At 41.7% G+C, this 27,326-nt stretch overlaps 1 protein-coding gene and 1 pseudogene across 1 annotated transcript in view; both read right to left on the bottom strand.

The window, feature by feature from the left end:
• Positions 1–20,294, bottom strand: part of TSPAN12 (tetraspanin 12) — an 88,428-nt gene extending 68,134 nt beyond the window's left edge. The window contains exons 1-3 of the mRNA XM_006859319.1: positions 19,981–20,294; positions 18,620–18,758; positions 1,277–1,359 (exon numbers count right to left, since the gene is read on the bottom strand). Of these exons, the coding sequence (XP_006859381.1) occupies positions 1,277–1,359; positions 18,620–18,685 (149 nt within the window). The 5' untranslated portion in view covers positions 18,686–18,758; positions 19,981–20,294. The remainder of the gene's footprint in view (positions 1–1,276; positions 1,360–18,619; positions 18,759–19,980) is intronic.
• LOC102842446 lies at positions 6,487–17,671 on the bottom strand (annotated as a pseudogene).
• Positions 20,295–27,326: the final 7,032 nt, after the last annotated feature.

The following is a 27,326-nucleotide window of genomic DNA, read 5'->3' on the forward strand; positions in this document are numbered from 1 at the left end:
AAGATGAGGCTTTCTGCTCCCGTAAAGATTTACAGCCTCAGAAACCCTGTACAGGGTCACTATGAGTCGGAACCGACTCCACAGCACATCTCCACCCCCTACCACCACAGGATAGAACAGAACTGCCCCATAGGGTGGCTAAGACTGTAATCTTCATGGCAGCAGACTGCCACATCGTTCTCCTGTGGAGGGAACATTAGTGTTTTGGTTACAGGTGAGCGTGTCATTAGCTCTGAAATCTTAGCCTTAGTAAAGCATTGGACGCTTTGCTATTTCTCAGCTGGGAGGATTAGTCCTCCTCTCGTCTGACTTGGGACTCTATGTGCAGCTCTTCCCTTCTTCCCAACAATGGGTCCTTCCCCAAGATGGGGGGAGATTGCTATACAGAAGACAACCTGTTTATAGTAAAAGAACGAGAAAGAGAGAAAGATGAGTTCTGCTATAACATTATATAGCAAACTTATGCATTATAATTTTATGCATATGTAGTGGTGTGCTGTGGGGTCAGTTCAGATCCATAGTGACCCTGCATAGGATTTACAAAGCTGTAAATCTTTAAGTAGCAGAAAGCCTCATCTTTCTCTCATGGAATGTCTGGTAGTTTCAAACTGCTGACCTTGAGATTAGCAGCCTGACTCATAACCACTACACTACCAGAGCTCCTTTTTACTAATATAATTATATGAATAATAATAAACGCCATTATGAAGGGCTTACTTAATGACATTGTGTTAGGGCTTTACAAAAATGTATCTCATTTAATCCTTATGACAAATCAGAGTGACATAAATTACAACTGTCATTCAGAGACAAAGTGAAACTAAAAGATGTTAAGTAATTGGTCCCTTGTGGTGTTAATGAAGCGAAACTTAAAACTAGAGAAGAGAAAGCCACTGTGGGTTTTGCTTTTAATTAAGTCAGGATTGTGAAGGTAAGAAGCTGAAGGTGATTTTCTAGGGAAAAATAGCAAAAATGTACAAAAATAAATAACTGTCCTTTCCATGTAACTACGACATGACTTAAAGACAGTCTAGAGTATAGGTGCCTGCTGTCACCATGCCCAGAAATAGACTTGGAAACCGGCTGCCCCAGACCCTTTCTCAAAGCAGTGGCACACCATAATAAGAACGTTGGAAAATACAAAATAACCCATGGGTAGGAACAACTTCCCAAATGATCTTGGAATGGCACTACCACCTAAACAGCTGAGTTATTTTAAAAACCAGCATCTGAAGAAACCTAATGAAAGAAATGAATCATTAATCATGAAGCCTACCTTGTTTCTGCAGTTAACGTCAGAACATTATTCAGGTAGTCCCTCATCCACGCAGAAACCGCCAACACACTGATGGACATTAACTGGGGAGGAAAGATATATATTTATATATAAATTGGTTGATTACCAAGGATTTCAGGCACATTCATGCAAGACTGATGATCAAACCTTTAATGATTTTCATAACATAACCATTATGCTTTTTTCTAATCACCATCTACCACCCATTAAAATGTAACTAATGCTATCAACAGGAGCCCTGAGACCCTAATGATTATGAGTCAGGATGCTAACCACAAGGTTAGTAGTTCAAATCCGCCAGTCACTCCTCAAGAGAAAGATAAGGCTTTCTACTCCTATAATGATTTATAGGAGCTCTGGTAGCGTAGTGGTTACGAATCGGGCTGCGAACCTTAGGGGTCAGCGGTTCAAAACTACCAGCTGCTCCGCGGGAGAAAGATGAGGCTTTCTACTCCTATAATGATTTATAGCCTTGCAAACCCTATAAAGGGTTGCTATGAGTTGGAACTGATTCAGTGGCACACAACCACCACCAACCACCATTCCTACAAATATCTCCGATTCCATTTAGTAATCATAACACAGTCACTAAATTGAATGCCATACAATGGGATTCAGAAAATCTGCACTATTAAATGGTCGATTCCAAGGGTCAGGACAAGATGAGGAGAACAGAGTAAAACTAAATGATTGGTTATGGAAGACAAGTGTAGAGCATGTTGTCATGCTTGAAAGCAAGGAAGGTGATCAAGAAGACACAAGGACTAACTTAACAAGCTTTTCTTGGCTAAAGATCAAACCATTCAAGAATCAAAATAGTAATGATAACCGATGACTTGAAACATATCAACTTGGATAAAATCCCAAACCCCATAACAACATTTAAGCAAAATGCATGGGTCATTTTTGTAGGATGTGGGATAGTCAACTCATTATTTTAAAAATGAGTAACAATCCCATATGTTTCCTATACAGATTACAGAATAAACCAAAGACTTATACGAGAGATCATTTCTTATAAAAGAATTTTGTGAATACAGAAAGCATGGTCAAGTACCACCACTTAACCTCACTGAAAATACAGGTCTCTAAGCACAGATCCACAGGCTGCCAAAATGAGGGGAAATATCTTTGGTGGTCAGGTTTCCTCTGAATGTCTGAAATAGACACATGGGCAAGTGGAGGCTCAGTGGCTCTTAAACTGAAGATAAAGCATTAATTTCCTTTGTAACCCATTGTTCCATTTTATGTTTAAAACGTATATATTATTATGAAAGTGTGCTGATAGACTTCACAGAACTGACAACGTGGCCCACGGCCTATAAGAATCTAGAAGTACAGTTTAGAGTAAAATGAGAGTACTCAGTATTGTATTCATTTCTGTGGGGAATCAAGAATACACTGTAAACCTAATAAAAGTGAGTCAGACATAGGCCGACCAGTGGACCCTGGGCTCCTGGATTAGCTCTGAGGTTATCTGCTCGCCTTCTACTTGGCTACATGTAGATTACCAAGTCTTTCTTCCTAGTCTGGCACAGAGATAAGAAATCCATTAATATGCTATTTTATACAAGTTACCTTGAAATCTTTTAAATTTCTAATTTTTCTCTCCTATCTTTAATCACTTTTCAAAGTAATGGCTACCCTTGTCTTCTCCAGCTGATGATTTCTTACAGTCTATTAGCCAGTTTTCAGTCTCAAAGCCCCAAGTCTAGTGTCTATTAATTACCTGACTCTTCATTTTATGTGATATATTTTCAGTGGTTGTCACTATACACAGCTCTTCCATTATGATGAAAATGTATATTTCTATGAAACAGAATATTCTAAAACATTTTTTGGATGGTAAATGGTTGAGTCTAGGTCTCTGATGTCAATTTTCCATTCAAAACATAGGTATTGACCCCTACTCTTTGCCAGGTACTAGATTCCATTGAAAGGTTGGTGGTACCAAGACAGAAAAACCTGGTAATCTTACTTCCATAAGATTATGGTTGGTGGTTATGTACCATGGAGTCGGAAGTGACTCATAGCGACCCTATACAGGGTTTCCAGGCTATAAATCTTTGTTGTTGTTGTTGTTGTTGTTATTTACCATGGAGTCAGTTCCAACTCATAGCGATCCTGCACAGGGTTTCCAAGGCTGTAAATCTTTACGGGAGCAGAAAGCCTCATCTTTCTCCTGCAGAATAGCTGGTAGTTTCGAACTGCTGACCTTGCGGTTCACAGCCCAATCCGTAACCACTACACTACCAGAGCTCCTTTCCATAGTATTATAGCCACTGAAAACATGTGGGGTCACCGTGAATTGGAATCAGTTTGTGGGCAAAGTGCTTGGGTGTTTTGGGGCAATGTACTGTAGATATCCTTATGAGCAAAATAGATACCATCTCTAAAGTGCAAGGAACTGGAGGACACACATAAATCAGCTCAGAAATAAACATGGAACCGCACACTGTGATAAGAAGGGCAAAATCAGCACAAGTTGCCAAACAAATCCATTTCAGAGATCTATACCTTACTCCAAGAGTAAAAGAGATTTTTTTTTCCCCCAAGACAGTTAAAATCTAAAGGATGATTACCCAAGTAATTAGAATTACTGAATATTCTAATCAGTAAAAGCAGTAAGCCCCAAAGTAAAAGGCAGGCAACGTTCAAGGAAGGGAAAGCCGCACGTGATGAGACGGGAAGGTAGGTCAGGTCGATCATACGGAGTCTGTGAAGCCACTTTAAGGGTTTGATCATGATCACAATGACAGCAGGAAGCCACAACATCAAAAAGCATTGGGTTTGAATTCCAGCTGGCATTGGACATGCCAATTCTTTCCTAAACCTGTTTCCTCATTTATAACATATTATAATAAACATAGCTACTTCATAGAGTTTTCTATATATTACTTACAATATCTCAAAGGAACTCTGGTAGCATAGTGGATGATGAGCTGGACTGCTAACCACAAGGTCAGCAGTTTGAATCTACCAGCCACTCCTCAGGAGAAGGATGAGACTTGCTGCTTCTATAGAGATTTACAGCCTCAAAAATCCAAATTGTTGTTGTTGTTGTTGTTAGTGCCATTGAATTGGTTCCGACCCACAGTGACCCTGTATAGGATTTCCGATGAGCTGCTGGTGAGCTTGAACTGCTGACCTTGCAGTTCAAACAGTCTGGCGCATTAACCCACAGCGCCACACCAAAAAACCTAGACAGAGGAGCTATACAAGGAACCGACTTGAGGGCACACCATAACCACCATTATCCAAAAGTCCTTATAACCTAGAGCTTTCCCTTAATCGTTCTCCTTCAATTTAAGAGACTGGTTATGTGCTGTGGAGTCAGTTCCGACTCATAGCGACCCTGTACAGGGTTTCTTAGGCTGTAAATCTGTATGGAAGCACACAGCCTCATCTTTCTCCTGTGGAACAGTAGTTTAGAACTGCTGACAATGAGGTTCACAGCCTGATTCGTAACTACCATGGTACCAGACACTAGACTGCTCTGAAATCAGTTCGGGAATGGAAGCTTCTGCTATCCGGAGGTGTACCGTACGGCAGAGGGGGTCAGCCCTGTGGCCTACCAAAGGCCATTCTCAATACGGAGATCGCTAAAGATGAACTGCTCTCTGTTCCCCTCAAGCCTGCCTAGCAGTCCATCCACATTTCTCCTATCTCAGTAAAAGGCATAATATCAAGTCCTCAATCACACCAACTGACAGCCTGGCAGGCAACCTGACCCCTACCTCTTCCTCAGCCTGACTTTGAATTCACTTCAAGCCCTACCAGCTGTTCCTGCAATGCCTTTGGTGTATCCCCCTCCTTTTTCTGTCTTCTCTTGCCAGGCAATTACAAATCACCTTATAACAGAACCCTTCATCTCACAATTCCACCTCAAATTCATCCTTCAGTTACCTTTATGCAGCTTTTAATGTTATTATGTGTTATTGTTGTTGTTATTAGCTACCAAGGAGTTGGCTGCTGACACACAGTGACCCCAAGTGCAATGGAACAAAATGCTACCTAGCCCTGCACCATCCCCATGATTGGTTCTAGATCAGACTATTGTGACCCATCAGGTTTTTATTGGTTGATTTTCAAAAGTAGATTTACAGGACTTTCTTCGTAGTCTGTCTTAGTCTGAAAGCTCTGCTGAAGAGTGTTCAGCATCAGAGCAACACTCAGCTTCCATTAATAGGCAGAAGTTGGCTATGTATGAAATGCATTGGCCAAGAAGCCTGGGTCTCCCATAAAAAGTCATCTACAATTCCTTATCAGGCCTCAATAACCATCACTCCCTCTTTGCCTAGCTCCCTCCTAGAAAATAAAACGTACATCCCTTGGCAAGTCACAAGGGTCTTTGCAGTCACTCTGTAAGCTCTCTGTTCAACACTGATGCCTGCTGGCTTCTTCCCACACACACTCTGCACTCAGACCACAACTAATTGCATTTGTCCAAAGTGTCCCATACAGATCAATCTCCCAGTGCCTTTATACCTTCACTAAATGTCTCTATGTGGTTCCCTTTGCCTGAAATCCTATGCTATCCCAATCTTCCCACCCTCCCATCCTTGTCACCTGAGCAATTCCTATTGTTATTAGGTTCTGTTGGATCCATTTCAACTCACAGTGACCCTCTGCACGACAGAACAAAACACTGCTGGGTCCCGTGACTTCCACACAATTGTTACATTTGAGCACACGGCTGCTGCCATTGGGTCAACCCATCTTGTTGGGGGTCTTGTCTTTTTTGCTGACCCTCTACTTGACCAAGCATAATGTCCTTTTTCAGGGATCGGCTCCCCACTCCCCCACCCCCACTAATAACACGTCCAAAGGATGAGAGACAAAGCATAGCCATCCTCTCTTCCAAGGAGTATTCTGCCTGTACTTCTTCAAAGACAGATTTGTTAGTTCTTCTGGTAGTCCATGGTACTTTCAATAGTCTTCTCCAACACATAACTGAAATGCATCAATTCTTCCACAGCCTTCCTTATTCAATGCTATGTTAACATGCATATGAGGCAACTGAAAATGTCATGTGTCTAGGGTAAGGAACGCCTTAGTCCTCAAACTGTTATCTTTGTTCTTGAACACTTGAAAGAGGTTTATTTGTTTGTTTGTTTGTTTGTTTGTTTGTATAAAACATTAAATTTATTGGTCTTTTTTTCTTGGGAATATGATATATCACTACTGCATTACAACTGAGCCATTAATCTTGTAGCCTCGGCCAGATTGACTGGGTGGTTTTCATGCTGCTGCACAAGAATTAGTTTTTTTGCGGTGGTTCAAGGGAAAGGCCTTTTGAGAAATGCACAAGTTCCTTTTCTATATCTACAAAAGCTTTATTTACTCTGGTAACTTTTTCATTATTCACAATGTTTATCTTCTTAAGATTTGTGGTAACCAGTTTTGCTTTGTTTTTAGATTTAAAGTTTTTTTGGTTTGCTATGTGAACTACGCGCCTGGGCTTCTGCCCTCTTAGTCTATTCAAGGCCCAGGTGATGCAATCAGCAGGCACTCGGTCAAGGATTGAAAGAGGTTTTTAACAGCAGATTTTCCTAATGCAATATGTCATTTGATTTCTTGACTGCTGCTTCCATGAGTGTTGTTTGTTGAGCAAAGTAAAATAAAATCTTTGAAAACTTCAATCTGTTCTCCATTTATCACAATGTTATTCATTGGTTCAGGTATGTGGATTTTTGTTTTCTTTACATTGAGGTGCAATCCATACTGAAGATTGTAGTCTTTTATCAATTGTTTGATGATTTCTGCATTCAGTTGGGTCACCTTTCTTTAGAATGGGCACAAATAGTCCAATCGGTTGACCAAGTAGCTATCTTCCCTATGCCTTAAATAGGTAAGTGAATGCCTCCAGCGTTACAACAGAATGCTCAGAGATTTCAATTTGTATTCTGTCAGTTCCTGGAGCCTTGTTTTTTCCTAATGCCTCCAGTACAGCTTGGACTTTTTTCTTCTGTACCATCAGTTCTTGATTATAGCTACCACTTGAAATGCTGGAGCATCAGCAATTTTTGTTGTTATAGTGACTCCATGTATTCCTTCCACAGTCTTCTGATGTTTTCTGCATCATTCAATATTTTGCCCATGGAATCGTTCAATATTGCAATTGAAGCTTGAATTTTGCCTCAGTTCTTTCAGGTTGAAAAAGGCTGAGCATGTTCTTCCAGTTTGAGAACATTCTGCGTAAGCTCTCCTACTCCTGATGGCTGGCTGGCTGTGTGCCGTGGAGTTGGTTCCGACCCATAGCGACCCTGTACAGGGTTTCCAAGGCTGTAAATCTTTACGGGAGCAGAAAGCCTCATCTTTCTCCCATGGACAACAGCTGGTAGTTTCGAACTGCTGACCTTGCAGTTCACAGCCCAATTCGTAACCATTATGATACCAGAGCTCCTACTCCTGATAGGCCAGTCCAAACATCAGCTATAGTGTAAAGACTATCTCCCAACTCCCTCTTCCCCCCTCCCCCCGCCCCGGCCTCCTCCTCAGCACCATTTGTCCTGACCTCATAGAGCAGTTATCACATTTTCCCATTGGCATCCTACCAAAAGGCTTGTGGTTCAAATTCATCCAGTGGCTCCATAGAGAAAGATATGGTGTTCTGTTCCCATAAAGATTCAGTCTAGAAAACCATATGGGACAATTCTATTTTGTCAAATGGAGTTGCTATGAATAAAAATTGACTCAAAGCCACCTAACAACTTGTCACTCCTCCAGGTGCTTGAGCCACACGAATGGTTCACAATTAACTGCTGACCCAGAGGTTGAGTTTGCACCACCAGCCTTGTCTGAAAGAAAGGTCTGCTACCTGCTTCTGTGAGACTGTTGTTGTAATGGTTAAGCATCATCGAGTTGGTTACAACCTGCATAGGACTTTCGAGGAGTGGCTGCTGGGTTTGAACTGCTGTCCAGTGTAAAATTACAGCCAAGAAAACCTATACAAAGTTTTTTAAGATAATTATCTAAAGGATGATTATCCAAATAATTAGAAAAGGAAGAGAAGGCTAAGACTCATGGGTCCCCTGAGTCTAAATGAACTCTACAGCAATGGGTTTGCTTTGCTTTGCTTTGATCTCATCCTATGAGAACTGGAACCCTTTTGAGGGCACACACCACTACTTACTAACTTAATACTCCCACCAAGGAGGAATGCACCAGCCCCAGTAGAGTAGCCTCATACATTCTGGATGCGTACACAGAAAAATCATTAAAGGGAGATGGTTTTACATGAATACATAAGTTAACTATCAGAGGATCTTTCAGAAAATTGAGAGATGTTTTAATACGAACTAAGTTTTCTATCATTGGAAGTATTTCAGTAGAGAGATGCTTGCAGAATGACTGGTTCAAAGATTGTGTATCACCTTAGAAGCTTGCTTAGGTGTTTTCAAAAGTCCTTTAAACAACAAACTTTGGATTCTACTCTACTCTGCTATTGCATGGTTTTTATAGGAATGTTCCCAAGCATTGTAGTTTTGCACAGAACATTAGTCAAAATAAATATTATCAGCACAAAGCCTTATCCTACAGTCAACAAACAAGTCTGAGAATAAACTCTTTTTCTCATGGCATTAATTCCAGCAACCTTGTATGTATGAGGACAGCTTCTTTCTCAAAGAGGGATTTTACCTACTGGGTTGAGAAAGTGGTAACGTTAAAACAAACAGAGGGCATGCCCACAGTCAGACACTAGCCTAAAATTGAGAGCAAGTCACCTCAACAACTAATCCCAGTATTAGTAAATCTAGAAGTCAAACTTACATAGTCATTCAAGGCTCCTTGCAGATAATGTCTGATAATTTTCCAAATTAGTTATGAAAATAATTCTTCAGCTATGCCTCATGATGATTAACTTATTAGGAATACTGCAGTTATATGGAAGTGGGCTTATTTTTCTTTGTTGTTGTTGTTAAGTGCTGTCAAGCTGATTCCAACCCATAGTGACCCTGTATAGGGTTTCCAAGGAGCAGCTGGTGAGCTTGAACCACCGACCTTGCAGTTCAACTGACTTTGTAGTCTGACACATTAGCCCACAGCTCCACACCAGGACTCCTTATGCTTACTCAAATATTACAAATATTACTTATTGTTCCTTATGCTTACTCACATATTATGAAATATGATTTGAAACTTAAGGAACTATTTCGAGAATGAGACAAGTCGTATTTTATAGAAATAGTTGTTCTACTACTTGATGTAGTGTTAAGTGTCGTCAATTTGATTCAGACTCACAGCAACCCTGCAAAGGCTTTCCAAGGAGTGGCTGGTGGATTTAAAACACCGACCCTGTAGTTAGCAGCCTAGTGCTGATCTTACAACACCACAAGATACTTGTTGTTGTTGTTGTCAGGTGCCATCGGGTCAGAACCGACTCATAGCGACCCCATGCACAGCAGAACGAAACAATGTCCAATCCTGGGCCAACCTCACTACCGCCATCAATGATGTCACCTGGCTGATCCATTTCATTGGGGGTCTTCCTCTTTTTTTCTGACCTCTACCTTACCCAGCATGACATCCTTCTCCAGTGACTGTTCTCTCCAGACAATGTGTCCAAAGTATGAGAGACGAAGCTTAGCCATCTTGGCCTCCAAGGAGCACTCTGGTTGCACTTCTTCCAAAACAGATCTATTGGTTCTTTTGGCAGTCCATGGCACTTTCAGTATTCTCCTCCAACACTACAACTCAAAGGCATCAATTCTTCTACGATCTTCCTTATTCACTGTCCAGCTTTCGCATCCATATGAGGTTATTGAAAATACCATGGCTTGGGTCAGGCGTACCTTAGTCCTCAAGCTGACATCTCTGCTCTTCAATACATGATACTTACAGGTGTGTATTTACTTCATTCTGTCTTTTAAAACATTTAGAATATTTAGAAGTATAAAATTTGATTTTGAGCCATATTCTGCTTTTGGTTGAATCTGATTATGAAAAGGCATGTCTTAAATCAAGATGCTTTCAAACCAAGATCTACAATCAACACTCCTGGAAGCACAGCAAGAAATCAAAGGACATATTGCAAGACTTCTTTAAAGTGTTCACAAGCAAAGATAACAGGTGCGCCTGACCCAAGCCATGGTATTTTCAATCACCTTATAAGCATATGACAGTTTAACAATGAACAAGGAAAAGAAGAGAAGAATGGATACATTTGAAATTATGGCACTGCTGAAGAATACTGAAAGTACCATGGACTGCCAGAAGAAGAAACAAATCTGTGTTGGAAGCAGTACAGCCAGAATGCTCCTTAGAAGCCAGGATATCAAGACTTCATCTCTTATACTTTAGACATGTTATCAGGAGGAACCAGTCCCTGAAGAAGGACATCATGATTCATAAAGCAGAGGGTCAGCCAAAAAGAAGAAGCACCACAATGAGCTGGATTAACACAACCACAGCAGCAATGGGCTCAAACACAACTGCATTTGTGAGGGTGGTACAGCCTTATGTGCAGAGTCACTATGAGTGGAAACCAACTTGAGGGCACCAAACAACAACTTATGTATGAAAATTCCATAAATTTACTATCCAATGTAGACTTACAGTTTGGTCAAAATAGTAAGATCACAATAAAACCACAGACTTTTAACTACTTCAAATTTTTCCACACAAAAAGTAGAGTCTCCCATAAGATTATAGTGACACATACAATTTCTCTCCAAGCATGCTAGATATCTGAAAGCAGCTACCTACACTTCTCTTCTTAGGTAAAATCTGTTATCAAAAAGCAGAATATAAAAGAGAGATCTAGATCTTAGTCACAGTTCTGTCTCTACAAAGAAATCAAGGACAAGTAACTCAAACTTCTAGTACTTCCTTGTTTGCTCATCCCGAAAACAGAGAAATTAGACTAGACGCTTTAAAACTTTTCTTTGTTCTTAAAAGCGTACAAAGAATTTAGCTTGTTACAGGCATACCTCATTTTACTACAATCTCATTGCATTGCAATTAGTGTGCTTCACAGATAGTACAAATCTTACAAATTGAAGGTCTGTGGCAATCCTACATCAAGAAAGTGTACAGGTATCATTTTCCAATTGCATATGCTCATTTTCTGTCTCTGTGTCACCTCATGGTAATTAAAATATGTCAAACTTTTTCATGCTAGTATATAATTAGTAGTATACATTTAGTAGACTATAGTATAAATATAACTTTTATATGTACTGGGAAACCACAATATTCCAGTGATAGGCTTTATTGTGATTTTGGACCCATTGTAGTAATCTGGAACCAAGCCTGTAGTATCTTCGAGGTATGCCTGTGTTTATTAGAATGTAAAGCTCAAATCGAGTCCTGGTGTGGTGCTGTGAGTTAATGTGTCAGACTACAAAGCCATTTGAACTGCAAGGTCGGTGGTTCAAACTCACCAACTGCTCCTTGGAAACCCTATACAGGGTCGCTATGGGTCGGAATCGACTCAACAGCACTTAACAACAACAAAGCTCAGATCTACCACTTCTCTGTCTATTTGCCACAGTCCTCAGGTTACGAATGAGATCTGTTACTAAATGCGTCTTTAAGTGGAATTTGTAAGTAAATCAGAATAGGTACGTGCGGTTCTGAGCCTGGTAGCATAGAGGGTTTAGAGTTGGCCTACTAAACACAAGGTCAGCAGTTCAAACCCACCAGCTGCCCTACAGTACACAGATAAAGAAGGCTGTCTGCTCCATGAAGATTTAGTCTTTGAAACCCGAGGGAGCAGTTCTACTCTGACCTACAGGGTTACTATGAACGGGACTTAACTCAATGGCAGTGTTCCTAGTAAAGGCAAGAAAAGGCTCAAAGCCTTTTCAATAACATAAAGTTGCGTGTGCAGAGGGCAAAGATGATTGTGATGAGGAATTCCTATAATATTAAAGGAAAGGTAGGAAGTTGTCCATAAGTTGGACATTCATTCATAACCCTGTTACTTCTTGCATTATCATTGCTGGGTATTATTGTTTTGCCGCACTCTGAGGATGAAGACTTTAGAACTTGCAATTTCTTCTCATTGGAGTTCAAAGGAGAACAATCCAGTGTAACACAGGAGCCCTACTTCTTACATCAGACTTCATATCCTGGGTATGGAGACAGTGATCTTCCCTTTGCTTTTGCAAGATTGAGAAAGCTGCCTCATTACCTGTGGCTTCCAAAGCTGTAGCTTATCTCTCTTTCCTCAGCATTTTTTGAAGTACTCCATGTTTGCTGTAGTATAAGCACTGGATTGCTAACCATGAGGTTAGAGGTTCAAATCCACCTACTGCTCTTTGGAAACCCTATACAGGGTCGCTGTAGACCACCACCAACAAGGGAGCTTTTTAGAAACACAGAATTTCAAGGGGGAATCCAGATCTAATGTTATTGCTGTGAAGTACCCATTGAGTTGGTTGTGACTCATAGCAACGCTGTGAGTTTGCAAAAAGCTGTTGGTAGGTTTGAACCACCAGAGCTAGGAGTACAGTGCCTATCCTACAGCACCACACCAGAATCTGCATGTTTTACAAAATGCTCAGGTGATTCCTGTACACATCAAGGTTAGAGAAGCACCGGTCCAAGAACTTGAAACGGGCAGGTATACAATGAATCCCCTCTACTGCATACAAATCCACTTCCATTTCCAGTAACAGTTTCTACTGGACTTAGTCGGGGGGGGGGGGGGGGAAGAGTGGACTTTGAATCCCTTGTATTTATTAACAAATTACTGAACTTCTCTGGATACAAGTTTTTTATTTACCTGTAAAATGGGAACTAAAAAGAAAAAAGGGGGGGAGGCACTATTTTATAAGGCTGTTTTGAGAAATAGCTAAGAGGTTAATGTAAGGGAACGTAAGAATTTACGTAGCATAAAGCTCCAAAATGCTCTGACTTGGCAATCAATTACTTTCAACAAAATTTTACATGAAAGTGATAGCAATGACATTGTTCAATAATTTTCACATTCCACTGGTGCACCTTTCTTTGAGATGGGCACAAATAATGGATGTTTTCCAACTGGATGGCCAGGTAGCTGTCTTCCAAATATCTTGACATTAGGACAAGTGAGGTCCTTCAGTGCAACATTAGTTTGTTCAAACATTTGAATTTGTGTTCCATCAATTCTTGGAGCCTTGTTTTTTTGCCAACACCTTCAGTGCAGCTTGGACGTCTTCCTTCAGTACCATTGGTTATTGATGATCTGCTACCTTGTGAAATGATTGAACATCAACCAATTGTTTTGGTACAGTAACTCTGTGCACTCCTTCCATCTTCTTTTGATGCTTCCCGTGTCATTAAATATCTTACCCGTAGAATCCTTCAATATTGCATGTCGAGCCTTTACTTTTTTCTTTAGTTCCTTCAGCTTTGGAAATGCTGAGTGTGTTCTTCCCTTTTGATTTTCTACCTCCAGGTCCTTGCACATTTCATTATAACACTTGACTTTGTCTTCTCAAGCTTCCCTTACAGATTTTCTCTTTAGCCCTTTTACTTGTTCATTTCTTCCAGTCACTTTATCTTTTCTATGTTGAATAACAACTTTCAGTCTCTTCTGACATCCATTTTGGTCTTTTCTTTCTTTCTTGTCTTTTTAATGACCTTTTGCTTTCATCTTGCATGATGTTCTTGATGTCATCCCACAACTCCTATGGTATTTAGTCATTAGTGCCTAATGCTTCAAATCTGTTATTGAGATTGTCTCTAGATTCAACTGGGATATACTCAGTCATGTTTTGGCTCAACTGCATATTTGTTGTAATTTTCTTCAGACTGAATTTGCATATGAGCAATGGATGGCCCCTGGTCTTCTTTAAACTGATATTATTAAGCTTCTCCATGATATCTTCTCACAGATGTAGTCAATTTGATTCCTGAGTATTCCATCTGGTGAGGTCCATGTATACTGTTTATGTTGATGAAAAAAGATATTTGCAATGAATATGTCATTGGTCTAGCAAAAGTTTACCATGTGATCTCCAGCATGATTTTCCAACTACTGACCCTTCCTCTTTGTTTCCAACTTCCACATTCCATAGAAGGATGTATTTAATACTGTGTTGTTTTTATTGTTGGGTGCCAGTGAGACAGCTCTGACTCATAACAACCCTAGGAACAAAACACTGCCCACTCTTGTGCCATCCTCACAATCATTGTTAAGCTTGAGCTCATTCCTGCTGCCACTGTGCCAATTCATCTCATTGGGGTCTTCCTCTTTTTTGATGACCCTCAACTTTATCTAGTATGATATACTGGTCCCTTCTAATAACATGTCTGGTATGAGAGATGAAGTCTTGCTATTCCGGCTTCTAAGAGTATTCTGGCTATACTTCTTCCAACACAGACTTGTTTGTTCTTCTGGCAGGCCATGGTACATTCTACATTCTTCTCCAACACCATAACTCAAATGTATCAATTCTTCTACAGTCTTCCTTATTCATTGTCCAACTTTCACATGCATATGAAGCTACTGAAAATACCATGGCTTGGGCCAGGCCCACCTTAGTCCTCAAGCTGATAGATATCTTTGCTCGTGAACACTCTAAAGAAGTCTTGTCGAGCAGATTTACTGAATGCAGTAAGTCCTTGGATTTCTTGACTGCTGCCTCAATGATTATTGATTGTGGATTCTAGCAAAATGAAGTCTTTGACAACTTCAGTCTTTTCTCTTATATGGATGTTGTTTATAGGTCCATTTGTGAGGATTTTTGTTTTCTTTACATTGAGGTGCAACCCACACCTCAAAATGTTTATTGATCTTTATCAATAAACATTTTAAATCCTTTTCACTTTCAGCATACAAAGTTGTATGATCTGCATATCACAAGTTGTTGATAAACCTTCCTCTAATCCAGATGCCACATTCATGTTCATATAATCCAGATTCTTGGATTATTTGCTCAGTATACAGACTGAGTGAAAGACTACAACCCTGGAGCACACCTTTCCTAATTTTTAACCATTTCATGCCCCCTTGTTCTGTTGGAATGGCTGCCTCTTAGTCTAATAAAATTTAATAATTGTATTGCAATAAAAACAAAAATTATTGTATTGCAATAAAATCCCCTAAACCACTGCCATCAAGTTGATTGTAACTCATGATGTCCTTGTAGGACACGGTAGAATTGCTCCATAGGGTTTCCGAGGCTGTAAGTCTTTAGGGAAGGAAACTTTCTCATCTTTCTGCTGTGATGCTACTGATGGGATTTAACCACTGACCATTCGTTTATCATCCAATGCTTAAATCACTGGACCATCAGAGTAACATCCTGTATTTCAATAGATAAGTTAGCAGACAAAGACTTTAGGGAAAATCTAAAAGGATAGAGATATAGATAGATAAACAGACAGATAGATAGATAGATAGATAAACTGTGGTAGCATAGTGGTTACAAGTCAGGTTGCCAAACTCAAGGTCATCAGTTCAAAACTAGAAGCTGTTTCATGGGAGAAAGGCAAAGCATTCTGCTCCTATAAAGATTTATAGCCTCAGAAACCCTGTCACTATGAGGAGAAATAGACTTGTAAGTGTACATATATTTGAGTGGATATATATGGGCAGGTATAAGTAAATAGAACTTCGTATGAAACAAAGAAAAATACACATTAGTGATACATACTCGGCCATTAACATGGATCACTTTGTTGGAGAAGAGATGGTATGAGGAGAATAGGAAAAAGGAGAAAGCAGCCAAAATAGATACAAATAAATAGATCACCAAACACAAAAACCCACCATGTGGAAATACAACAAAATGACAATGAAACAGAATTTAAAATTCTCCAAAGACACAAAGAACCTTGGAAGAATTAAGAAATAAGTATTCTTAAACATTTTTTTTTCCTCAGAAGAGAAACATTTTTGTTGAATATTTTTAATTTACACCAGCCCCCAACACTCATACATGTAAAAGAGATGTTTAAAAAATTTTTCCAATATATTATCCTGTGTTAAACAATAAATCTTTGTAATTATAAGACACAATCCTCAGTAAACTACATGTTAAAGTTTCTATCAAGGGGCAAGAGAGTTGAATTCTGTTCCTTTTACTGGTACCACTGGGTCTTTGGCCTTGGACAAGGCATTTAACTTGTACTTATTCTCTTCATTTACACAGTCAGAAAATCTGACCATTTGGCCACTTTTAAGGAGCTCTGGTAGCGTAGTGGTTACGAATCGGGCTGCGAACCTTAAGGTCAGCGGTTCGAAACTACCAGCTGCTCCGCGGGAGAAAGATGAGGCTTTCTACTCCCGTAAAGATTTACACCCTCGGAAACCCTGTACAGGGTCGCTATGGGTCGGACCCGACTCAACGGCACTTAACAACAACAACAACAACAAAGGCCCTTTCAGTCATGTTGTCATTGTTGTCAGGTGCCATCGAGTCGGAACTGACTCATAGCCACCCCATGCACAGCAGAACGAAACAATGTCCGATCCTGGGCCAACCTCACTACCGCCGCCACACTTGACGCCATCAATGATGTCACTTGGCTGATGCATCTCGTTGAGGGTCATAAACTGTGATTATTCTATACTTGGAAAACAGACTGTAGATAAGTGATAAGGTAGGAAGTGTGTTGTTGCTGTTCTTGTTTTGTGCTGTCAAGTCGGTTCTAACCCAGAGCAATTCTGTATTGGGTTTCCAAGGATCGGCTGGTGAACTTGAACCATCCACCTTGTGGTTCAAACTGACTTTGCAGTTGAATGTATTAATCCACAGCGCAGGAGTGATACTTATACATTTTAAGGAAATGGAGTTCAAAACTGTAATGCCTATTACTAAGTAGGTAATGTAATGGTCCACTTTTATGAAACCAAAACAAAATCAGTTACTGTGGCTTTACATTTATTAACTTAATTTTCACGGTAAAAAATTTCTGACGTTTCAGATCCTTTTTCACATCTGTCACTGCTGCTGTGGTAGTGGTTGTTGCTTCTGTTAAGTGCCATCGAGTCAGTTCCAACTTACAGCAACTCTGTATATGGTTTCCAAGGGGGGCTGGTGAGTTTGAACTCCCAACCTTGCAGCTAGTGGTCCAGTACTTATCCTACAGCACTGTACCAGGATTCCTCAGTCACTTTTATTGTTGTTGTTAAGTGCCATCAAGTCAGTTCAGACTCATAGCGACCCTGTATAGGGTTTTTGAGGAGTTGCTGGTGAGTTTGAACCGCCAACCTTCAGTTCTAACTGACCTTGCAAGTCCAGTGTTTTATTCTACAGTGTCACACCAGAACTCCCCTCAGTCACCCCTCAGTCACCTATACAGGGTGTATATAGGGTGTCTGTGGAGAAGCTGGTAACTTTGAACTGCCGACCTTGCAGTTCAAACCTCTGTAGTAAGGGTTAATTTGTCACAGTAATTTGATGCTGCTCATAAGGAGCACCTTTACCGAAACGTCATCCTATTTGGATCACATGTAATAACATTCTGAAAAATGGTTGGTGCCAGTCAATCAGCCAGCCAACATCAGCCAGACCAGCCAGGCAAGTAAATAAATGACATATTAACATTTCTAACATTTTTAATATAAATCATTAAAAGAACACAAAATATGGCAAGAGAATATCTGTTCCAGCAAAGTTCCTAAAGCAACTTTCAAAATGTCAATTTTTATTTTCCTCATAAATGTTATAAATATTAATGTGATTTATTAATAACACCTTATGAAAATGCATGACCGGGCGAACAGCACAAAAAGTCACTAGCTCAGAAGGCATACATAAAGATTTCCATGAGCTTGTTAAATTTTATGTATTTTGTTTCCTTAAATGGTTATGGGAGTTTTCCAAAAGCATACAGAAAATTCCCTAAAACTTTTCCAACTTGGAAACAGTTACATAAAAACCACCTTTCAGTCTGTATGGAATCCCTAAGAAAATCTACCCAATGTTCAGATAGGATATTTGGGAATGGAACCCTACAAAAACTCAGTTCAGACTGCTTGCCCTAATCAGATTTTCTAGGCTGAGATGAAGGAAGAAAACATTTGTGGCTTGCAAAGTTATCTGAAATTCCTGGAAACAAGCAGTTCCCTAAGCAGTATGTCATGATTTTTTTTATCTACAAGTACAAGCACGTGCATTTATTTATATCCCGAGATTAACTCCATGTCTAATTTAGTGCCACCAGCTACTAGCGGCGGATTTCTCTTTTCTAATTGTAAATGCAACTTGAACTGGATCAAAGGCATCTCATGAAGGTTGACATAGACTTCTCTGAAAAATGGAGGGTGTGATGCCATGTAATTAATTAATGCCTAGCCATGCCCTTTGGCACATTATCTGGTGACAGCAGAAACCCCGGTCCAGCCGTCGCCACCTGTTGGTGCAGTGAAATTGCTGGACTTACCCAAAAGAGCAGATTGAGAGTGTAGAGTAGGCACCGCAGACACTTCACAGAATCTTCTCTGGCCATTGTGAGCCCCAGGAGGAAGAAGCCCCATCCTCTCACCACATCCTATCCCAGCAGGGAAAACAGCAAAAGCGACCTGCAGGGGACAACAAGGGATCTCTCATCATCTTGCTCCCCCGCGCCCCAGCCCAGCCCTCCTCTGCCAGCCATCAGCTAGGTCCCTGAAACCAAAACCAAACCCCTTGTGGTGGAGTGCCAATTCAAAGTGGCCCTATAGGGCGGGGTAGAATTGCCCCATAGGATTTCTAAAGCTGTAAATCTTGAGTCCTGGTGTGGTGCTGTATATACGCACTGGCAGTTCAAATCCACCATCCACACTCTTCAGAAAACCTCTGCAGATAGGGTCGCTATGAATCTGAACGGACTCCAAGACACTTAGCAACAACAAATCCTTAGAATGCAGGCGGCCTCAGTTTTCTCCAGAGGAGTGGCTGGTAGGGCCTTTGGCTAGGAGCTGAATGCTGAACCACTGTGACACCCAGACTCCTCAGCTGAGTCCAAGAGGGTACGAAACCTAGTTCATCCGAGATATCGCTTCATCAAAAATCGTTTGTTAAACTTTAAATAGTAACTGAAACTCCCCCAAAGTCCGGACGGACTGTAGATAACACCTGTTGGGAAGGAAATAGACTCCCAGAATGAATGGAAGGCGCTCTCGGTTCTCAGGGGACACCTCTGCATCCTGATGAGGCACTCTTTAAAGTCTCTCTCCATCCACGCCCATCCGCCTCCCTCTCGGACTGCCCCAAAGGGAAGAAACCAGACTGTCCCCCTGGACAGGCGCCGCCAGCAAACCTGAAGGCACGAGTGTGCTTGCAATGAGGACAGTGCGCTGACTTCTAACCCCATATACCCCTCACCCTGTCCCCGCAGTTGGTGAGAACGCGCGGGACCAGAGGGGGCGCCGTGCTGAGCTGGGATTCCGCCCAGCGACTTAGATTTCTTGGGAAGAACGTGAGAAATGAGGTTTTCAGGCCAGGAGGATGGATTAGCCTAGGGCATGGGCGGGCGGGGCATCGGGAACTGAGGGTCTGCGCAGCTGTGCAGGCGCCCAGTGGTGTGCAGACACCCACCCAGTCCCGGCCGGGCAGAGACCCCGCGCTCCAAGAGGTAGGTGAGCACAAAGCCCGGCATCTCCACGCGCGCCCCCGGCCGGGCGCGGGGGGAATCGCGGCGGCCGAGCGCGCGGAGCGGCGCGGAGCTCAGAACCGCCTGTAAATGCTTTAGCAACCGGCACCGAGGGCGGCCAGCGCCGGGCGGGAGCGCGGCAGGAAGGACGGGAGACGCGCGCCACTCACCGTCGGCACTGGGCCCGGCACTCCACTCCCGCCTGGGTACAGTCGGAGACGGGCGACGGGAGCTCATCAGGACTACTAGGCTCCTCCCGGAGAACCGAGGGGCTGCATGAGGCTCCAACTGGAGAGAGACGGTTCCTTCTCTTCCTCTCCCCACGCTGCCGCCGCCGTCGCCTCCTGGGAAAAAAAAAAGGAGGGGGGGGGGGAACCTCCTGGGCAGCAGTTGTTGGAAAGTCTCTGCTAAGCCACCTCCCAGCGTTGCTGTCCCTCCCAAGTCCTCGCCAAGTCCGGACAAGGCAGCGGCGGCAGCCGGGGCCAGCTGCACAAACTCTCAGCGCATGCTCGGGCCTCTGGCTGCCCGGGTTGGGTCCTAGTGGGTGTTTCTTGTCCCCTCACCGGGCGTGAGTCCCCAAAGGGACACCTCACCTCTACAAGACACGGTCCAGAAAGAGAAAAAGCCTAGGAACTTTGGAAACACACGCACAGTAAACCCCCTTTAAAATGGTAGTGTCGGGGGAAGGGAGGCTGGGTTATAACCATAGGGAAACAGGCTTTTATTATATGAAAATATTTGTGTTTGAGAAGGGGGGTAAAGGAGTGGCCCAACCCAATTCCTGCAATGAGAAACTAGTTTTCACAACCTTTATGCAGCCACCTCCTGTGATTTGTCACTGAAATAGTGACCTATGAACCTTCTTGCTGCTTCTTACCCTTCCTGACTTTAAAACGTTGTTCTTTCAGCGTTTCCGTAGAACACTAATGGCATATACTTAAATATCTAAGAGTAACACTATCCATTTCCTACACCATGAGGAAGAGAACATTTTTAACTCTTTGACAAGTGATCCAAAGTTTTTACAATTTCTCCCAATAACATTGGTTGCATTTCAACTGGGTCATTTATCTTGAATTGTATGCATAGGAGTGGAATATTTTAAATTAGAATTTCAGGAAATATTAATGTAATAAAAAGAGACTATGCTTCCAAAAGTACTTTGCCTTTTGGAAGCAAGAAGTGGCTTGCTTAAAAATAAAAATCACGGAATCATATTTTCGCTATGAAATGTTAATGTTTCATGTCTCATAGCTCAGCAGTTGGAAACTACCAGCGGTTCCGCGGGAGAAAGAGGAGGATTTCTGCTCCCGTAAAGATTTACAGCCTCGGAAACCCTGGACAGGGTCGCTATGCGTCGGAACCGACTCCACGACACATAACAACAACAATATTCTACAATTGAAGCTTCAACAGCAAATCTGAATTAAGAGAAATGCCGGTAACGCCTTTGGAAACAAAACTACAAATGGAAAGTGCAAAAAAATACAGCCAATCTTCCATCAGTTGATTATAACTCTCATAGTGAAGCATCTCCTGATATCATGAAGAGAAAAGGAAGCTACTTTCTTTTATTCTCTCTGTTTTTCTTCTCAAATTGAGATGTAAGCGTGTTGTAAGCAAGAGCTTGCTGAAACAAAGGTCATTTCATTGCTATTGGTGCCACACTTGCCTCATATCCCTAAGTGAGGGGAGTCTGTGACTGTCATTAACACAGACCAAGAGGTGCCCCAATAAGGCAGATTTATCCCATGTCTCTGAGTGGAGAGTCTCCATTGTTTCCACAAGGCAGGTTAGTGCCCCATCCTCAATTCATAAATCTTTAAGAGCCAGGGGCCCTAGAATAATAAAGTTTTAGAGGAAGGTGCTTTAGAAATCCCTTGATTTATAACAAACAAGGATTTTAGGCAGTGTTTGGGTGAAAGATAAGGCTTTCTGCTCCCACAGGTTTACAGCCTCGGCACCTCCTTATACTGATCGACAGCACATAACAACAACAACATGAGCAGTGCTGGATTACCTAGTAAACAAGGCAGACACAGACTTATTTATGCTTACTTAGTAACCTGTAATGAACAATTTCACATTTTTTTTTCACATCAAAGATTCTGCTTCTATGTATGACCAGTGTCTGTCTCCCAACGCCACAGCGCCTTCCTACAGATTCAAAGTCTTTTTTTCAGATTAGCAATCTCCAATGCCGAAAAATTTGTTAAAATGTGAAACTATTCACTACAGATTAGTAAATAGGAACAAATAAACCTGTGTTTATTTGTTTCTTGAATATCAGCTATTGGGCCGTTGTTGTTATTAGGTGTCATCTAGTCTATTCCAACTCAGAGGGTTTCTAAGGCTGTAAAGTTTTATGGGGAGCATGAAGTCTCATCACTCTCCAGTGGAACAGATGGTGGATTTGAACTGCCAAGCTTGTGCTTAGAACTCTAGTGTTTATACTACAGCGTTATGAGTGCTCCTAATAAAGGACTTTTTTTTTAATGTGTCATAGAGTGGGTTTTACCTCATGGCAACACTGTATAGGGTTTCTGAGGCTTTAAAGCCTTTAAAGAAAGCCTCATCTTTCTCCAGCGGAGCAGCAGTGAACTCGAACCACCACCTTAGTGAATCATAGTCCAGTGCTTATCCTATGGAGCAACCGAGCTCCTCCTGGTACAGGACTAAAAGTTAAAGGAGTTGCTCAAAGATAAGTATTTAGATCAGATTCCAAACTAGAATCCAGAATTAGGACTTTTCAGAATAATTTGCTGCTCTGTGCTATCGAGTTGATTCTGACTCAGGGACCCCATGGTTCTAAATTTTTACAGAAGTCTCTTATTTCTCCTGTGTAGCAGCTAGTGGATTCAAACTGCTGAATTTGAGATTAACAGCCCAGCATGTAATCCACTATGCTAAAAGGACTGCTTTCAAGTTAGTGTTGTTAAGTGGTGTTAAATGCTGTTGAGTCAGTTATGACTCAGCGACCCAGTATAGGGTTTCCAAGGAACGACTGGTAGGTTTGAACCACCAACCTCGTAGTTCAAACTGAACTTGAGGTCATGAGCTTATTTTACAGTACTACACCTCATGCTGGCTCTGATAGCTTAGTGGTTACGAATCGGGCTGCTAACCTCAGGGCCAGCAGTTCGAAACTACCAGCTGTTCCGCAGGAGAAAGATGAGGCTTTCTGCTCACATAAAGATTTATAACCTCGGAAACCCTGTACAGGGTCGCTATGAGTCGAAACCAACTCCACGACACATAACAACAACACCTCATGCTAATTAGTGTGGTGGTTCTCAAGTTGCTGCACATTCAAATCACATGGGGAACTTTGAAAAAACCCTTATGTTCAGGCCATGCCTCAGGCTAATTAAGTTGGAATCTCTGTAGGTCTGACCTAGGCATTGGAATCTTTCTGAGCTCCTTAGGTAATTCTAATCTTCAGCAAAATTTTAAGACCACTGGACTTGCTCTTTCTGTTGCTGTTAGGTGACGTCCAGTGGGTTCTGTCCCAAAACATCACTTGGTCCTGCACCATCCTAACAATCGTTGCTGTGTTTGACCCCCTCAGAGCTAACAGAGGCATTTCAATTTGAGAGTTGATGAATTGGGATCATTTGTCCTATTTTTAAAAATTAAGGAAAAAACACAAGGCTGCAATCACTGCTATAATATTCATTAGAATCTGTAAGTTAGCACTTTGGTGCGGAAACCTCACCACATTTGAGGTACTGCAGTACTGGGCAGGTTTGATTGGTCAAGCCTCACCCTACCTTGACCCTAGTTCTACCCTCTGGAGTCCATAGTGTGAGCAAGCCCCTCTCTTATCTGGCAGCCCTCTAACTCTTCACGGGCAGCTGCTATTCCCTTCTTCACCATTTCTCTTCCCTAGGATTATAGAAGCACAGTGAGACCCAATTCACAGCTGTCATCCTGATATCACAACTGTCATTTCAGAATGAACATGATGGCTTACACTAGGAAGATTGTAGGGTCTATTCATTGCCCGTAAGGAAGTCAGCTCTGCGGAATGTCTATCCTTTGAGTGTGTGGCACCCATTCTGACAGATGTTGAAGACACTACGAATAAGATGGTCCCTGCCCTCCAGAAGAAGGCAAAACTACCTTTTTTCTGTTTAAATACTGTAATTATCATAATTAATGATATTTACCATTTCCTGAACAACCTTATATGTGTCGGTATCAGAGTCAGGAGAAAAACCTCAATTATGGAGTAAGGTGATATATAAAGCCTCACAGCCCACAAGATACCTCACTTACCCCTATCTTATTCCACTCACCCTGTAAAAGGTATGGTGGGGGAAGGAACATGCACAAAATGGTACCAGTCATCCCTCCCATAGCCCTCTCTACTCAGCTGTCTTCAATAATCCATTGCAATGGGTATACAGAGTGGACATTCAACTCACAGGTACAGGGTTTATGATGGAAGTTACAGGTTATGATACAGGATCAGAAAATGCTCAGGGACACCCAGTTCTTCCAATCAGGACAGCCTGTCTTCAACCATGCCCACAAGCAGGTCTCTCTTTGCCTGGACAATGTTACAAAGCTCTTTCAGGACTGTTGATCAATGCTTCCAGGGCACACCACTCCACCACAAATCTCAGCCTGAAGGCACTGGATGAGAGCTCCATGGGTCAGCAAACCCAGCCCCCCCATTTATGTGTGTGGAGGCAACTCATCTGCAAGCAAGCCTTCTGCCCAAAGCCATTCAGCTTTACTTGACTTGGGCTGGGACGCTCACCACTCTGTCTGTGCTCTGGCTCTTGGTTCTGCTGCAACTGCTTCTCTGACAAATCCTCTAGTGTCACAACTTTCTGTCCCTGGGTCAAGGAGGGTCAACGTGCAGGAATGTCAGTGTCCCAAGGACGTTCTCCACTGCTGGTTCTCCTCTGCCCTTGAATCAGTTCCAATGTGAAGTCACCCTGGAGAGCGTTTCTGAGGAGTGGCTGGTGAGTTTAAACCACTGACCTTGCAGTTCACACCAACCTTACGTCCAGTGCTCATTCTACAGTGCCATGTCGGGCCTGATAAAAAACCTTTCATCACTTTTAATTGAAAGTGCAGGGTTTCCAGGTTAAACACTCAAGGATTCCTAATTAAATCTGAACTGGAATTTTAGATAACAACAAAAAATGGTAGAAGTATGTTCAGCTATTACATGGGATAAATATCTCATTCAACATAACTTATACTAAAAATTATTCATTGTTGCTTTGAAATTCAAATTTAACTCAGCATCCTTTATTTTTGTTTGTTAAATTTGGTAATCCTATGTACACTAAAATACTCTGAGTGCCACACAAAAAGTCAATATACTATTTCATATAGCAGTAAATCCAGAAGCAGTGACTCATCCACTCAATAATGATATCAGGGACTAGTTCTTTTTCTACCTACTTCTTGAATCTCTATAATATGCAGCTAGTGCCTTGGGCTACCTTCTTTCATGATCACAAGATGTCTGTGCAAAACCACACATCACCATCAATTACTACTAGATCCAGGGAAGGAAGAAATCATTTTCATCTGTGGGTCTCTTGTAGGATCAAAGAAATCTCTCTCAGAAGCTTTGCAGCAGGCTAGATCACACAGACAAACATAAATCCATTACTGGCAGTGAGTGTGGGTCTAAGAAAACCTGGGAATGTAGTGGTTAAACATTTGGAATCAGCAACAGGCTCATGGCTCTACAAGGACTGGTTTAAAGTAATTAGACTGTATTCCCTGTGGTTGGAGCCACCCTGCCTTGAAGCACACAGTCAAACAGGAGAAATCAGAACACAGATTGCTGTTTGAAATGTTAGAGGCATGTTGTTGTTGTTGTTAGGTGCCATCGAGTTGGTACTGACCCACAGCAACCTTATGCACAGCAGAACGAAACACGGCCCGATCCTGAGCCAACCTCACTACTGTTGCCATGCTTGAGACCATCGATGCTGCCACTTGGCCAATCCATCTCATTGGAGGTCTTCCTCTTTTTCTCTGACCCTCTACCTTACCAAACATGATATCCTTCTCCAGCGACTGGTCCTTCCTGACAATATGTCTGAAGTATAAGAGACGAAGTTTGACCATCTTGGCCTCCAAGGAGCACTCTAGCTGCACTTCTTCCAAAATGAATCTATTGGTTCTTTTGGCAGCCCAAGGTACTTTCAATATTCTCCTCCAACACCTTTAACTCAAAATCATCAATTCTTCTATAGGAATGACGAAAGGAATGGATGCTTACAGAAATCAAAACACAAACTGGTTGCCATCAAACGGTTCTGACTCATGGTGATCCCATGTGTTACAGAATAGGGTTTTTTTTTAGCTGTAACCTCAATGAAAGCTCTTTGCCAGGACTTTCTTCCTGCACCAACTACACATTGCTTATATCACCTAAGGATCTTGAATGGATGCTGTTGTTGGCTGATGCTGACACCATTGCAACTCATGCTGACTGCATGTGACAGAGTGAAAACCGCTCCATAAGGTTTTCTAGGCTGCAAACGTTACAGAAGCAGGGTGTCAGGAGCTGCTGGGTGAGTTTGAACTGGCAACCTCCCAGCAGACAAGCACTTAATTGTTGATCCATCAGGCCTCCTTATATATAACAAAGTGCATCTTTCATTCAACAACCTCTGTGGCACCTCTTAAAATGGGCTTTAGCATCTGAAAGAACCATTGATGCAGAAGCTATTTGCAAAAGCAATGCTGTTGTTGTTGTTAAGTGCCATGGAGGCAGTCCTAACTCACAGCAACCCAGTGTAGGGATTCCAAGGAGTGGCTGGTGGGTTTGAACCAGCAGCCATGAGGTTAGCGGTCCATACAACAAGAGCAACAAATCATAAGAAAACTGCAATCATATCCTTCTTACTCCATATCTTACATTTGTAACCCTCTGTACCCACAGTTGCATTTGTACAACAGACTGTTGATTAAAGGATTGCTCAAATCAGCACCCTCATATAAACCCTGAGAACAATCTCCTTTCAAAGTTTATCCAGACCTAACCTCTGTTTATAGTTCAGAGATTAGGACTCACTGCGCCAGCTAACATTGCTAACAAATAATCAATAAATACTTATTGAATTGCTACTACAGACCCAGCACTGTATTAGGAGATATTAAAAGTTCTGACATATTTCAACTTTCTAAGAATTTTTAAACTCATTAGAATACTCCCTCTTCAGAAAGTGAAACTTATACATCTTAACTCCTTTTTCTTTGTAAGCAGTCTTCATGTACAGTTCTTTGAAGCAAATTGTAAAGAAAAGAAAAAAATACGGCTCCATTTACAAACAGCTGCCAAACTCTACTTTTCTAAGAAAGATCCCTCAAGAATTATTCTATTATACCTCTACATCAGCTTCTTGACATGCCTACAATACAACAACTAGGGGAAAGATAAACAAATAGTTCCCATGAATATTAGACATCTGTCTTCATCGGCTGCCTTTTCAATTCTCTTGCTGTGTGTGAAAGCTTTCAGATTACTCCAACACTGCAC

The sequence above is a fragment of the Chrysochloris asiatica genome, unplaced genomic scaffold (assembly GCF_000296735.1).
Source record: "Chrysochloris asiatica unplaced genomic scaffold, ChrAsi1.0 scaffold00032, whole genome shotgun sequence".
Classification (NCBI taxonomy): domain Eukaryota; kingdom Metazoa; phylum Chordata; class Mammalia; order Afrosoricida; family Chrysochloridae; genus Chrysochloris; species Chrysochloris asiatica.